We start from the raw sequence: 15,638 nt of genomic DNA, 5'->3' as shown, positions 1-15,638 counted from the left end.
TTTGTGCGCCTAGAATCCACCAGTTTCGCCATAGAAATTGTAATTCTGCATAATTTGTTCTAAATTTAGTACTAAAAAACCTGTTTTTTGACCATAACTTTAAAAAATTCTACTACACTTACCTTTCATATGCACACCGTTAGATAGCTCTCGCCGAGGCGCTTCTAACGACACCACTCACGTGCGGATAGCTCTTACCAAACGTCAAAAAATTGCCCTCCCACCCGCCCTTTAGGCAGATTTAAGCTGTGTATAGGAAAAGGGGAGCACTTTCGGTCCCATTTCTTAAAATTTTTTTATTACGGAAATATAATCCCTGGAGTGTCCTGGTTCCGGGGCGATAAATTTTGCTCTCACCGGCGTCCTGGTACTCGACTAGGAACCCCCTCAACCTTCAAAATAGCGTTTATTTCTTTCTTACTTTATATTATTCTGAATAATTTCTGTTTTATTGTGTAAACATTTTCTCGTCTATAAAATCCCTTGTATTCGGTCCCGCCCAGAGTTCCACAGCGCGTGAACCGGTGAAACCTTGTGGACACCGCGATGGCGCCGTCTAGCGGCGAAGTCTTATCTCTTCCGGCAACGGCAGCAGATGCCACTAGCACCGAGTCGTGCATCAGCACGTTAAACAAACTCGCGGAGTGCATTGCGGCTGCTATTGCCGAAGGGAAAAGCGTCACGACTGCCAACAAGCGACTCATAAGTTCTGCGGCAAATGAGATTCGGTGCGTGGCCGCTAAAATACCCACCTTTTCCGCCCCGCAGGAAATCTGCGCGACCCAAGACGGAAACCTGCGACAGGAAATAGCTACATGCGTGCGCGAGGAGCTTAGCAAGCACCTCGCCACGATCGCGACACCACTCACTCCCGCACCGTTGCCCAGAAGTTACGCGCAGGCGGCTAGCGCCCCGGCTCCTCGTCCAGTCTCTAAACCACCTCCGCCTAACAAACCTGCTCTCATCGTTGCGCCGCAGGGCGACAGCACGTCCCAAACACGTCAGGACGTAGTGCAGTCGTTCAAAAACGCAGTCAGTTTCCGCACCACTTCGTACGCACCGTCTAGAATACAGGCCGTGTCTAATAATAAGTTACGAGTGGAGTTCGAGACTGAGCAACAGCGCGATGAAACGCTCAAAAAACTCGAAAAGTCCTCACAAATCACTGCTGAACCAGCCAAACTATTGAGACCAATGATTATTCTTAAAGGCATATCATTGGACACGCCATCGGAAGAGCTGGTCGACGTCATCCGCGGCCAAAATGAAGAGCTGACTGCCCTCGCTGTTGACAGCGATGACCTGCGGCTCGCATTCAAGCGAAATAACCGCAACCCTAAATTGTACAACGCCGTCCTTATCGCCAAGCCCACCATATGGCGCAAAATAATAGACATGGGGCGCGTCTGCGTGGACTACCAACGGGTACACGCAGAAGACTTCTCCACATTCCTCCAATGCAGGAAATGCCTGCAGTTCGGTCACATTAAAGCAAAATGTACCGCGACACAGGCACCCTGCTCTTACTGCTCGGAAGAGGGGCACAACACCAGCAGCTGCCCTCTGCGCGAGAAGAAAGGCGCACCCAAGTGCTACAACTGCTCGCAGCACAATATCAAATTCAAGACTACCCATGACGTCGGACACTTGGCCACCTCCAACAACTGCCCTCGAGTGAAATCAGTCAAGAACAAAATTATTAACCGTACTGATTATGGACAATAAACGCATTAAAATATTACAGTGTAACATTGATCGATCTAAAAATAGTCTTCATGAATTTTTTACGTATTTTTATAATGGCCAATATGACATCGCCTTGCTGTCCGAGCCCTATATAGGCTCTGGCAAAGAGGTGAAGCCGATTTCCGGAATAGACATCTTCCAGTACTCGAGAGGGTCTAACGTCAAGGCGTGCATTCTTGTGAAGCAGGGGCGCGCTGTGGTTTTGGGAGAGTCCAGTCTATCGACTGCCAATCTATGCGTCATCCAACTCAAGACTGGTCATCAGAAATTGTACCTAGGATCCGCTTATGTGGAACCTAACGACGATACATCGTCCACGCTAGCGGCCATCGACTACTTCCTCAAAACTACATCGCGCTACAAGTGCATACTTGGAGGTGACTTCAACGGCTGGCACCCAGCATGGGGAAGCACTAGATCAAATCCGAGAGGCAACGACTTAATGGAATTAGCACACACTAATGACATGTACATCTGCAACACTGGCGACACCCCGACATTCGAGACGGTGACGCACGGGCGCGATCGATCGTCTATCATAGACGTGACATTAGCGTCCGGCCAAGCCTTCGATATGGTCGGAGAGTGGAGGGTCAACCTTGAATGCTGCACCACGTCACAGCATAATGCCATAGAGTTTCACATAAACACAGAGAAACCAACAACATCTGGTACAGGCAACGTCTCAACTTTCATGTTTAACACCGAAAAAGCGGACTGGGCAGCATTCAGGGATGCCGTGCTGCAAGAAGTAGCACTCTCCGACATACTCGACAGCGACGTCAGCACTCTAGACAAGGAACAACTTGAGGCTCTCATCAGTCGTATAACATCGTTGATACGAGATTGCTGCAAGGAAACGATGCCCATCAGAAGTGGAAAAGCCAAGCAGAAGCCTCCTTGGTGGAGCGATACGCTGCAGCGGCTCAAGGAGGAAGTCATAAGCCTTCACCGGCAAATTCACTCGGCAAAACTATCTGGCCAGCCCCTTGATGCCCTGCTTGAGGAACAAGTCATCAAAAAGAAGCAGTATAGCGAAGAAATGAAACGCGCATCCACCGAAAACTTCCGTAAGTTTTGCGAGCTACAAACCAGAGAGAACGTCTGGTCCCTCACCAATCGCCTCCTTAAGGAAACGGCACCGAGAAGACCTCCCACCACCTTAAAAATAGGAGACAGATACACTGCTGATGCAGAAGAGACTGCAAGCGCCTTGCTCAAGCACTTCTACCCCGATGACTCTCCAGATCAAACGCCGGAGCAGAGACAGTTGCGCACCCACTTCAACAATTATTCCATGAACACCCCGGATGATCTCCCCTTCACGGAGGAAGAGGTGCTTGAGCAACTTAGCTCCATAAGTCCGAAAAAAGCTCCCGGATTGGACAATCTAACATCAGATATTTGCCATAAGTTTACAAAGATATACCCCCGGCTCATGACAGATATTTTAAATAGATGTCTCTCACTCCAGTACTTTCCTGGAGCGTGGAAGGAGGCCTACGTAAAGATCATTCCCAAACCGGGCAAAGACGACCACATGGATCTTAAATCCTACCGCCCCATAGGACTGCTTCCGGTCTTCGGGAAGTTACTGGAGAAATTATTTATCAAAAGGGTCGTCCATAAAGCAGAGTCGGAGAATAAACTCAACAACAACCAGTTTGGCTTTCGGCAACAAAGAAACACGACGCTAGCCGTTCACACCGCTCTGGACTTCATCCGCCTCGCAAAAGAGAGTAAAAAACTTGTAATCGCGGTCTCTTTGGATATCAAGGCGGCGTTTGACAATGCTTGGTGGCCCGCACTCTTCCAACGTCTCGCCAATCTTGGTGTGCCCAATAACATCTACGGGCTCATCAAGGATTACGTCAGGGATCGAGTAGTCACTTTGGATCACGCCGGAGTGCGCGCGCGTAAAACACTCACAAAGGGTGCATACAGGGTCTGCGTGTGGCCCCGTTCTGTGGAACATGATCTTGGATGAACTCCTAGACATGCAACTGCCAGCGGGATGCCACATGCAGGCCTTTGCGGATGATGTTCTCCTCGTAGTCACCGCTGACAACACTGAAGAACTCCAGGTGGTGTCAAACACCGTCCTGACAAAAATTAGAAACTGGGGAACAAACGTTAAACTTAGTTTTGGACCAGCTAAAACACAAATTATTGCTTTCACGCCGAAGGCCAAGTCTGTGCAGCTCCACATGGACGGCACAGACTTGGCATTCGTGCCTGAAATTAAATTGCTGGGCATCATCATTGATGAAAAGCTCTTATTCAAAAGACACCTAAAATACGTGCTAGGTAAGGCCTCGCGCATTTACAACAAACTGTGCATCTACGCGAGGCCAACCTGGGGCACACACCCCGAAAACACACGCACCATATACCTGCATGTCATCGAGCCGATCGTCACCTACGCTGCGGGAATATGGGGTCAAGTGGCAAGGCAGAAGAGCGCACGCAAGGATCTGGCCAGCCTGCAACGAGGCTTCGCGCTAAAGGCCATCCGCGCCTTCAGGACAGTGTCCACTAACGCTGCACTGGCGCTGGCGCAGCTCATTCCACTTGACCTCAGAGTCCTCGAGGTACATCAAATCGAGCAAACTCGCCTTACCAACACCACTTCCTTTTTGCCAGAAGATATTCTGCTGGAGCGACCCACACCTGTACGCGAACTACTGCACCCAGCTTTGAGAATCACTAAATCCCATCTAAACCACCAAGAAACGGACGAAACGCACCAAATATATACCGACGGCAGCAAGCTGGACAGTGGCGCTGTGGGAGCTGCTTTTGTGTGCTTTGACCCAGGTGGCTCAGAACAACCGACCATAACCAAAAAACTCAAATTACACGACTCTTGCACGGTCTTCCAGGCTGAGCTCTTCGCCATCCTGGAGGCCTGCAAATGGGCGACTCGCAAATATCAAAAGACCGTCATCTACACAGACTCCCAATCTTCACTACTAGCAATAGCAGACAGAAGCAACACACATCCACTCGTCACACAGATACACAAAATTATACACACGCATCGCGAAACAAAACAGATCACATTAAAATGGGTCAAGGCACACAGGGGCAATGTCGGCAACGAGGCTGCCGATGCCGCGGCAAAACTGGCGACTCAGCTTCACAAAACACCTGACTACAGCTCGTTCCCAATCTCGTATGTAAAACATAAGCTCCGCATGCATAGCCTGGACCTTTGGCAGGCACGTTATTCATCCAGCGAACAAGGACAGTACACCAAAAATATTTTTCCAAATCTTACCGACATCAAACAATTCCGAAAACACACAGAAATTCACTTCCACACAACACAAATACTCACCAACCACGGCTTCCATAAAACGTACCTACGTCGATTCCACATCACTCCGGACGACTGCTGTCCTTGCAACACCAATACACCCCAGACAGTGACGCACCTGCTGACAGATTGTCCGAGGTTCGCTGCGGGGCGAGTGCGCCATGAGTCGCTGTGCGCGTACTATGACATTGACCCGTATAGCTTGCCAGAACTACTTAAGAAAGAGGAAGCGCTGGCAAGTTATACGGAGTTCGTGCGTCACATATATTCGGGTCTTAAAGCCTACAATGGAACCTAAAATAATATATTATATTTAATTATTTATATATCTATTTTCTTTATCTATTAAAATCCTATTTATTTATATCAAATATCCTATATTATTCCCTTTTTTGCATTCAAATCACAAACTGCGACATCTTGGGTTACGGCAGCAAACGTATCAAATCGCGCGAGCTGCCGTCACCAACCACAATGTGAAAAAACATATAAATTAACTGAAAACAAAGTTCAATTAAAAAAAAAAAAAAAAAACCTAACCTAACCTAACCTAACCTAACCTAACCTAACCTAACCTAACCTAACCTAACCTAACCTAACCTAACCTAACCTAACCTAACCTAACCTAACCTAACCTAACCTAACCTAACCTAACCTAACCTAACCTAACCTAACCTAACCTAACCCCCTAACCTAACCCCTAACCTAACCTGGCCTAACCTGGCCTGGCCTGGCCCAACCTAACCTGGCCTAACCTAACCTAACCTAACCTAACCTAACCTAACCTGGCCTGGCCTGGCCTGGCCTGGCCTGGCCTAACCTAACCTGGCCTCCCTGGCCTGGCCTGGCCTCCTAACCTAACCTAACCTAACCTAACCTAACCTGGCCTAACCTAACCTGGCCTGGCCTGGCCCAACCTGGCCTGGCCTAACCTAACCTGGCCTCCTGGCCTCCCAACCCAACCTAACCTAACCTGGCCCAACCTAACCTGGCCTGGCCTGGCCTGGCCTGGCCTGGCCTCCTGGCCTGGCCTGGCCTGGCCTGGCCTAACCTAACCTGGCCTAACCTGGCCTAACCCAACCTAACCTAACCTAACCTAACCTAACCTAACCTGGCCTAACCTAACCTAACCTAACCTAACCTAACCTAACCTAACCTAACCTAACCTAACCTAACCTAACCCCTAACCTGGCCTAACCTAACCTAACCTAACCTAACCTAACCTAACCTAACCCAACCTAACCCTAACCTAACCTAACCTAACCTAACCTAACCTAACCTAACCCAACCTAACCTAACCTAACCTAACCTAACCTAACCTAACCTAACCTAACCTAACCTAACCCAACCTAACCTAACCTAACCTAACCTAACCTAACCTAACCTAACCTAACCTAACCTAACCTAACCTTTTTTTTTTTTCTCGGGGAAATCCTCATGGACTTCCTCCGCCTGGGAGAGGCGGAGGGTGTGCCGGACTCTTACCGGCTAAAACCCCCTGTGTCCTCCCACGTGGGCGCGGGGCCGCGGGAATCCAAATTCTTCCGCAGCCCCGCACTGGTGCTGGCCCGCCTTGCGGGCCTCGCCTCGGCACGGGGGTGAGGTGTTAAACTCCCCGTGCAACGCCTCAGAGGCGCGCGTCGACACCCGCGCGCGCCTCCGCCTCGGGTCCGTTGAATAGGGGCGGGACTTCCCAAGTCCTTCGCCCCTGGACCCGTTCATGGGGGGCGGAAGAGGGCGTTGTCTGCCCTCCTCCGGCGCCCGGAGCGCCTGCTGCGGGCGGGATCGGCAGTTGAAATCTCCCTCTCCCGTTCCGCAGCTTCCTTCTGCGACATCACGTCCTCGCAGAAGGACACCACTGCGTCCCACGACTCTGCGCTGCCGACCATCTTCCGTACCACGGCCGGCAGCGACAGATCGCCTCCTACTTCATTTGTGAGGACACGGCGCTGCTCCTCCCAAGCAACACACTGAACGAACGTGTGTTGCGCCGTGTCCCCGCCATGGACGCAGTGGTGGCACGAGCGTCCGGCTCCCTGCCTATGCGACACAGGTACTTGCCGAAGCAGCCGTGCCCCGACAGCACCTGCGTCACCCTGAACGACAGGGAGCCGTGCCTTCTCCCGAGCCAGTCGTCGAGCACTGGCCGGATCGCCTCGACGGTGGCGAGGCCGGCGGTAGGGCGCAGAAGCCTCTGCCGCCATTCCGCCACCAACCTAACCTAACCTAACCTAACCTAACCTAACCTAACCTAACCTAACCTAACCTAACCTAACCTAACCTAACCTAACCTAACCTAACCTAACCTAACCTAACCTAACCTAACCTAACCTAACCTAACCTAACCTGGCCCCAACCTGGCCTAACCTAACCTGGCCTAACCCAACCTAACCTGGCCTGGCCTAACCTAACCTAACCTAACCTGGCCTAACCTAACCCCTAACCTGGCCTAACCTAACCTAACCCAACCTAACCTAACCTAACCTGGCCTAACCTAACCTAACCTAACCTAACCTAACCTAACCTAACCTAACCTAACCTAACCTGGCCTAACCTAACCTAACCTGGCCTAACCTAACCTAACCTAACCTAACCTAACCTAACCTAACCTAACCTAACCTGGCCTAACCTAACCTAACCTAACCTAACCTAACCTAACCTAACCTAACCTGGCCTAACCTAACCCCTGGCCTGGCCTGGCCTGGCCTGGCCTCCCTGGCCCAACCTGGCCTCCTAACCTAACCTAACCTAACCTAACCCAACCTGGCCTAACCTGGCCTAACCTGGCCTAACCTGGCCTGGCCTGGCCTAACCTGGCCTGGCCTGGCCTAACCTAACCTGGCCTAACCTAACCTAACCTAACCTAACCTAACCTAACCTAACCTAACCTAACCTGGCCTGGCCTAACCTGGCCTAACCCAACCCAACCTGGCCTAACCTAACCTAACCTAACCTAACCTAACCTAACCTAACCTCCTAACCCAACCTAACCTAACCTAACCTAACCTAACCTAACCTAACCCAACCTAACCTAACCTAACCTAACCTGGCCTAACCTAACCCAACCTAACCTAACCCAACCTAACCTAACCTAACCTGGCCTGGCCTAACCTAACCTAACCTGGCCCAACCTAACCTAACCTAACCTAACCTGGCCCAACCCAACCTAACCTAACCCAACCTAACCTCCCTGGCCTAACCTAACCTAACCTAACCTAACCCAACCTGGCCTAACCTAACCTAACCCAACCTAACCTAACCTAACCTAACCTAACCCAACCTAACCTAACCTAACCTAACCTAACCTAACCTAACCTAACCTAACCTAACCTAACCTAACCTAACCTAACCTAACCTAACCTAACCTAACCTAACCTAACCTAACCTAACCTAACCTAACCTAACCTAACCTAACCTAACCTAACCTAACCTAACCTAACCTAACCTAACCTAACCTAACCTAACCTAACCTAACCTAACCTAACCTAACCTAACCTAACCTAACCTAACCTAACCTAACCAGTCTGCTGGCAGCCACCACCGCGAGCGCCACGTTTTTTCCACGCTCCGTCGCAAAAAATCGGGAAAATAGGTTTTTTCGCGTAAATATAGTAGTGCTATATATCCTCGTACGCGTCTCAGTGAGGAGAACATAGAAGTGAAAACCGCCCGAAAATCGGAGAAAGTATGTGAAAGTGGTGCTTAAAAAACTGTGATTTTTGGTGTTTTTTCGAAACGCTGCAGCAACGAGATCGACGACCCCCCACTTTTTTGGGGTCAAAATAACCGGCTTGAGGAGCCCTGTCGTCTGGACACTATCCGGGATTTTTCCGGTTGAAAAGCGCCGACTTAACTCCAGAAAAACACTTTCCACGTGCCACCTGGTTCGACATCCGACATAGTTGGAACGGCGTGTCACATACCAAAAGACGCGTCTTGGAAAGACGAGTCTCCTGGTGCTGGAATCAAGACAATCGGACCACCCTGGACGGAGCTGCAGCCCTTCAAAGGTTGACAAAACTGTGATTTTCTTTGGTGACATTTTCCCACAAAAGTAAATCGATAACCCCCCATTTTTTTAATTTAAATAGCCATTTAAATACCTGTTCTACATTATTACCCATTTTCAGATTTTTCCAAATTGTAGTTTTCTCAAAATTTCCATTATAAAATACAGTATATAATTAAAACTTTTTAATTGTTAAATTAACCCCTGTTATTATTAAAAATCCTTAAACTTTTCAATTAATTATTATACTTTGATAGTATCTTTATCGTTTACAATTATTAAAATCCACTTTAATTTAAATTTAACACATAAACAAGGGCCTTTGCGGTCAGTGTGGGAGGGTGTCACCAAGAAAACCCTACAGAAGAGGGTGAAATCACCCCTGCGCGCAGACGCAACTTAGATTAATAGATAGGTTAGGTATTAACGAATAAGTTAGTTTTTAAATTATAATTTTCGGAGCAAAATTCAGGTCGTGGTAGTAGTTAACGATTTTGTAAACAAACGGATAAAACCGCATAACAAAGTTAACTACGAGATCGCGATCTGAAAATCGACTTCGAAAATAACAGCAAATCTCTAGTTTTTACACCGGCACAGGATAGAACATAGTCAAAAACTATCCCCCACGTTTTCAAAAATCCTGAAAACTCCCTAGAACAGGAAATAAACAGACCTAAATTTTTGTAAACAATAAAGAATTAACTCCGTCCTAGGGGTAGGAAATTCGCAAACAACTCGTAAATATTGAAGGGGGCACCTATACATGTTTGCAAAATATCTTCTTACAGACCTTAACACGTGCTAGCCGAAACTACACCCCAAATACCTAAACGATATCAACTAATTCAAGGGTAGTTCGAAAGGGGTGACACATTTTACAAATATTCAACGGGCAAAATAAAGGTCTCGACAAGAGCTTTAAAACAAGACCACTCTCGACAAAATCGGTCCAGGAAAAGCCGAGCTATCTTCCTTAACAAGTTAAAAATTTACCCGACATATCAGGCAGGGTTAAAAAAGGAGGTTATGCTTTTATCATCATCATATCTCATAAGCCAGGGGAGATAGACGATTTTTGACCCCAAATCCGGCCTTTGTGGTGTCGAAGACACCACGGTTAAAGTCGGGTATAAAACGTCCATCCCCCCTGGTTTGGACCCCCTCCCCCATACACCCTAAAATAACATCCTTTAAAACCTGATATCTCCTAAACTAGGGGAGATAGGTCGTTTCTGACCTCAAATCCTGCCTTTGTGGTGTCGAAGACACCACGGCAGAAGTCTTATAAGAGGAACCCCCCCCCATAATTTGGACCCCCCCCCCTACCCCCAAATTTTTCTTAAATTTTTTTTTTATTTTGTTATACTTTAAATTTACTTATATAGTATTCTAATCCATGCTTAAATCTTAAAATAGTGTATAGTTGACCTTAGGTCTTAAAGCCTAATTAGACAATAGATTAAGTAGTAATCTATAATACATATTTACTGACTTTATACATTTACATTGATTAATACTTATACACCCATCGATTCTGACCCCTCTATACAGGGTCAGATAGACGTATTGACAACGTTCCCCGACTCACCCGCTAGGCCCACCGCACACATACATTTTACAACACACAACCCGCACTACTACAAATACACTTTACATACCTAGGCAACACAATGTACCGCACACCGACAACCTCCGGCGCCGCCACAAAACCAGCCACCCCCAGCCCCTCTGCAATTACAACTGCATCGGCAGCAGCGCAGGACGCCGCTAAAACCTTCATCCGGAGACCAGATCGGAAAAGGAGATCGCTGGATAATATGGCGGTATACCGGACGGAGGACTACGCGACGAAAACTACGGACACACTTCTTCAGGAAGTCATGAAGACCTTTGAGGACATTCCCTCAAAGATCAAAGAATATTCTCAAATGAGAAAAGACATCAAGACCTTCCTGGAGGTACAGTCTGACAAGGGCCTCCGCGCCCTGTTTGAGCTTTGCAAGCGGGTAACCAGCCTGGAAGCAGCGGCAGACAGGACGCGGGCGCCCAGTACGGTCGGGCCGCCTGGAAAAGATGTCCACATCATTGACAAACTGGAGAATGTCGAGACTCAGCTGCAACTTCGGCTGAACAAGCTCGAGGAGAAGATGGTGCTGTGCTTCGACGAACAGAAGACTCTGCGTGACGATGGTGGGTCCGACATCATCGACAAGATCGTCGACAAAATCGACGAGGCTAAGGCGGCCATCAACCAGGCGACGCAAGGCGTCAAGGTGGTGAGCCGCACTCAGATAACCCTCGACGAAAAGCTCGACGGTATTGCCGGTGATGTCGCTGCTACCAAAGCAACGCTGTCTGAAGTCGCGAAGCAAGAAAAGCAGCCATCCGAGCCTAGGTCGTACGCGAGCGTCGCAGCAGCCAAACCCGGGTACCGGCCGGCACTTCACTCGATGGCGGTCACTCTCGAAGGCAATCAGGAGACTGCCGACGAGGTGCTCGAGCGAGTGAAAAAGGCGGTCGATGCCAGGAGTACTGGCCTAAAAATTAATAAGGTTCGCAAAGCTAAAAACCAAACCGTCATCTTGGGGTGCGACACAAAAGACGAATTAAATAAGGTTAAACAAACAATCGAAAGTAGGGTCAAGGTTTAATAGTTACACATATAAAAAATAAGAATCCGCTCGTCATCCTAAAGGACGTCTTCCTGCAAAGCGACGACGAGGAGTTAACTAGGGCGCTCCACATTCAAAACGCAGAAATATTCGGAAATCTATCACAAGAAGAAATCGAAACCACTATAAAATTCAAAAAACGGACAAAAAACCCCAAAACCGCGCACGTCATTGTCCAGGTCAGTCCCGTTGTGTGGAGGAGGATGACGGAGGCTGGAGCCCTCTACCTCGACCTGCAAAGGGTCAGAGTGGAGGACCAGTCTCCGCTCATCCAATGCACGAAATGCTTGGCATTCGGGCACGGCCGGAAATTTTGCACGGAAAGTGCGGACAAGTGCAGTCACTGCGGCGGCCCGCATCTGCGCGAGAAATGCGCAGATTTTATTGCGGGCAACGAACCGCGGTGCTGCAACTGCTCGCACTCTAGGCTGCAGAACACTGAACACAATGCCTTCAGCGCCGAATGCCCCATTCGCAAGAAATGGGACTACCTGGCTCGTGCAACAACGATGTACGTTTGACTCACCACATATCACCCACACAATTACACACATAAACACACAAACCATATACAATTACACAAACCGGGAGTACAATAAACACTGCAACAATATAGTGGTAAAAATAGACATGGAAACCGGACAAACACAATACAATCAAAACACGATATGGAAAATATATAGTGAATATATACATACATATCGAAACACACAGAAACACACAAACCAACAATAACAAGATGTTTTATAAATAAAAACAGTTTAAGAAAAGTAATAAATATATATAAAATAAGTTTATATATATATTATTAATATAAATACACAAAGAAAGCAAACATATATAGGTAAAATACACGTGAGCAAACCACAAAATAAAACGAGGCCATATCCTTACGGTTGCATCCAACTGTGAAATAATAAGTACCTAAAGTAAATAAATAAAATTATGTATGTACCTACAGAAACATAGGAATGCCCCTTCGTCGCTGGTGACAGTGAGTGCGCTTCTTTGTGAAATTATGTGAATTATGTAGATAAGATTATTTATTATCTAAGTGTCATACGTGTAACCAATGTAAGTGTAACCAAGCAGTACTTAGACTAAAAACAAGAATAAAATGTTAAATAAAGATAAATAGAAAGTAAGTTCCCAAACTTTGTAATGTTATCACAAGTTATGAGTAAAAAGTAAGATTTATGTAAGCCAGATAAAATAGATATTATGTAATAACGAGTACTTGGAATATAAGAATAAAAAATGTTAGGCTAAGAAATACTGAAGAAAAAGTGTAAACATAATAAAATACAAATATAGATATAAGATTTAAATGTAAAATAGTTTAATATAATCAAGCAGTACCTAGAATAAGAATATAAAATGTTGTAAGGAAACTGAAAATACATAGTCTAATAGTTTTTATTGAAATATAATAAAACCTTAAAATTTGTTCCCTGAATAAAACTATATAGTAGATAGGTTATTAGCGGAAATCCCATCCGGCATAGAATAAAAGATGATGAATGAATGCGTAAAGTATGCGGCTTGAAAGTGAGAGGCATAGATGCGAGAACTGGAATGAATGAGAATGTAGAATAACAAGATCCTGCTGTTCTTATGAGCGGGGAAAAGCAGAAAAAAAAACCTAACCTAACCTAACCTAACCTAACCTAACCTAACCTAACCTAACCTAACCTAACCTAACCTAACCTAACCTAACCTAACCTAACCTAACCTAACCTTTTTTTTCTCGGGGAAATCCTCATGGACTTCCTCCGCCTGGGAGAGGCGGAGGGTGTGCCGGACTCTTACCGGCTAAAACCCCTGTGTCCTCCTTACGTGGGCGCGGGGCCGCGGGAATCCAAATTCTTCCGCAGCCCCGCACTGGTGCTGGCCCGCCTTGCGGGCCTCGCCTCGGGCACGGGGGGGTGAGGTGTTAAACTCCCCCGTGCAACGCCTCAGAGGCGCGCGTCGACACCCGCGCGCGCCTCCGCCTCGGGTCCGTTGAATAGGGGCGGGGACTTCCCCAGTCCTTCGCCCCTGGACCCGTTCATGGGGGCGGAAGAGGGCGTTGTCTGCCCTCCTCCGGCGCCTGGGCGCCTGCTGCGGGCGGGATCGGCAGTTGAAATCTCCCTCTCCCGTTCCGCAGCTTCCTTCTGCGACATCACGTCCTCGCAGAAGGACACCACTGCGTCCCACGACTCTGCGCTGCCGACCATCTTCCGTACCACGGCCGGCAGCGACAGATCGCCTCCTACTTCATTTGTGAGGACACGGCGCTGCTCCTCCCAAGCAACACACTGAACGAACGTGTGTTGCGCCGTGTCCTCCCCGCCATGGACGCAGTGGTGGCACCGAGCGTCCGGCTCCTGCCTATGCGACACAGGTACTTGCCGAAGCAGCCGTGCCCCGACAGCACCTGCGTCACCCTGAACGACAGGGAGCCGTGCCTTCTCCCGAGCCAGTCGTCGAGCACTGGCCGGATCGCCTCGACGGTGGCGAGGCCGGCGGTAGGGCGCAGAAGCCTCTGCCGCCATTCCGCCACCAAGACCTGACGGAGCTCTGCTCGGCGCTGCGCTATCTGCCGCTGCACCGGCCTCGAGTCCCGTGCCCGCTCTTCCTCGCGCCACCGATACAGCGACGCGAGTACTTTAGCCTCTAGGTCCCAGGGCGGGGATCCGGCCAGGACGCAAGCCGCCTCGTAGGAAATCGTGCGATACCCGCGGACGACTCTGACGGCCATCGCCCTCTGCGGTCTGCGCAGAATGGCTAGAGTGCTGGCCGCCAGGTCCATCGCCCACACAGGGGCCCCATATAGGGCCATGGACCGCACGATTCCCACGTACAACCGCCTACAGGCGGCGCTCGGGCCCCCCATGTTAGGAAGCAACGTTGACAGCGCGCCCGCTGCACCCATCAGCTTGGGCACCAGCCGCCGGAAGTGGGGGCCGAATTCCCATCGGCTGTCGAGCACCAATCCCAGATACTTCATGGTGGACTCGACAGCTATCCGGGCTCCACCGACCACGATGTGTGATCCCGACGGAACCTAACCTAACCTAACCTAACCTAACCTAACCTAACCTAACCTAACCTAACCTAACCTAACCTAACCTAACCTAACCTAACCTAACCTAACCTAACCTAACCTAACCTAACCTAACCTAACCTAACCTAACCTAACCTTTTTTTTTTTTTTTTTTCCTCGGGGGGAAATCCTCATGGACTTCCTCCGCCTGGGGAGAGGCGGAGGGGTGTGCCGGACTCTTACCGGCTAAAACCCCCCTGTGTCCTCCTTACACGTGGGCGCGGGGCCGCGGGAATCCAAATTCTTCCGCAGCCCCGCACTGGTGCTGGCCCGCCTTGCGGGCCTCGCCTCGGGCACGGGGGGGTGAGGTGTTAAACTCCCCCGTGCAACGCCTCAGAGGCGCGCGTCGACACCCGCGCGCGCCTCCGCCTCGGGTCCGTTGAATAGGGGCGGGACTTCCCAAGTCCTTCGCCCCTGGACCCGTTCATGGGGGGCGGAAGAGGGCGTTGTCTGCCCTCCTCCGGCGCCCGGAGCGCCTGCTGCGGGCGGGATCGGCAGTTGAAATCTCCCTCTCCCGTTCCGCAGCTTCCTTCTGCGACATCACGTCCTCGCAGAAGGACACCACTGCGTAACCTAACCTAACCTAACCTAACCTAACCTAACCTAACCATGTTAACTAAGTCACGCGGACACCCCCCGCCGCGAGAACACGTGTACAGGCGAAGCTCCGCGCAAAAATTTCCTTCAAAAATCGGTACCAGTGGTATTTTTCTCGCGTAACATATCGTGTTGCATACCAAACTGTGCGGAAAAATCCGGCCTACGCGCGGGTGAAAGTGTGGTGAAAATCAGTGCAGCCGTTCG

The 15,638-nt window shown here is 49.2% G+C and overlaps 1 protein-coding gene across 1 annotated transcript; it reads left to right on the top strand.

Moving 5' to 3' along the window:
• The first annotated feature begins 3,743 nt into the window (after nt 1-3,743).
• Nucleotides 3,744-5,363, top strand: LOC135119019 (uncharacterized). The gene has a single exon (XM_064042273.1). It carries the CDS (start codon nt 3,744-3,746, stop codon nt 5,361-5,363), a length of 1,620 nt encoding a protein of 539 aa, XP_063898343.1.
• Nucleotides 5,364-15,638: the final 10,275 nt, after the last annotated feature.

This window comes from Helicoverpa armigera, chromosome 28, assembly GCF_030705265.1.
Source record: "Helicoverpa armigera isolate CAAS_96S chromosome 28, ASM3070526v1, whole genome shotgun sequence".
In the NCBI taxonomy this organism is placed as follows: domain Eukaryota; kingdom Metazoa; phylum Arthropoda; class Insecta; order Lepidoptera; family Noctuidae; genus Helicoverpa; species Helicoverpa armigera.
The sequence above is the reverse complement of the archived record's forward strand: the minus strand, read 5'-3'. Positions and strand labels throughout refer to the sequence as shown.

Coding starts and splice junctions, on each gene's coding strand:
- LOC135119019 (XM_064042273.1), top strand. CDS start 3,744: ATGCAACTGCCAGCGGGATGCCACATGCAGGCCTTTGCGGATGATGTT.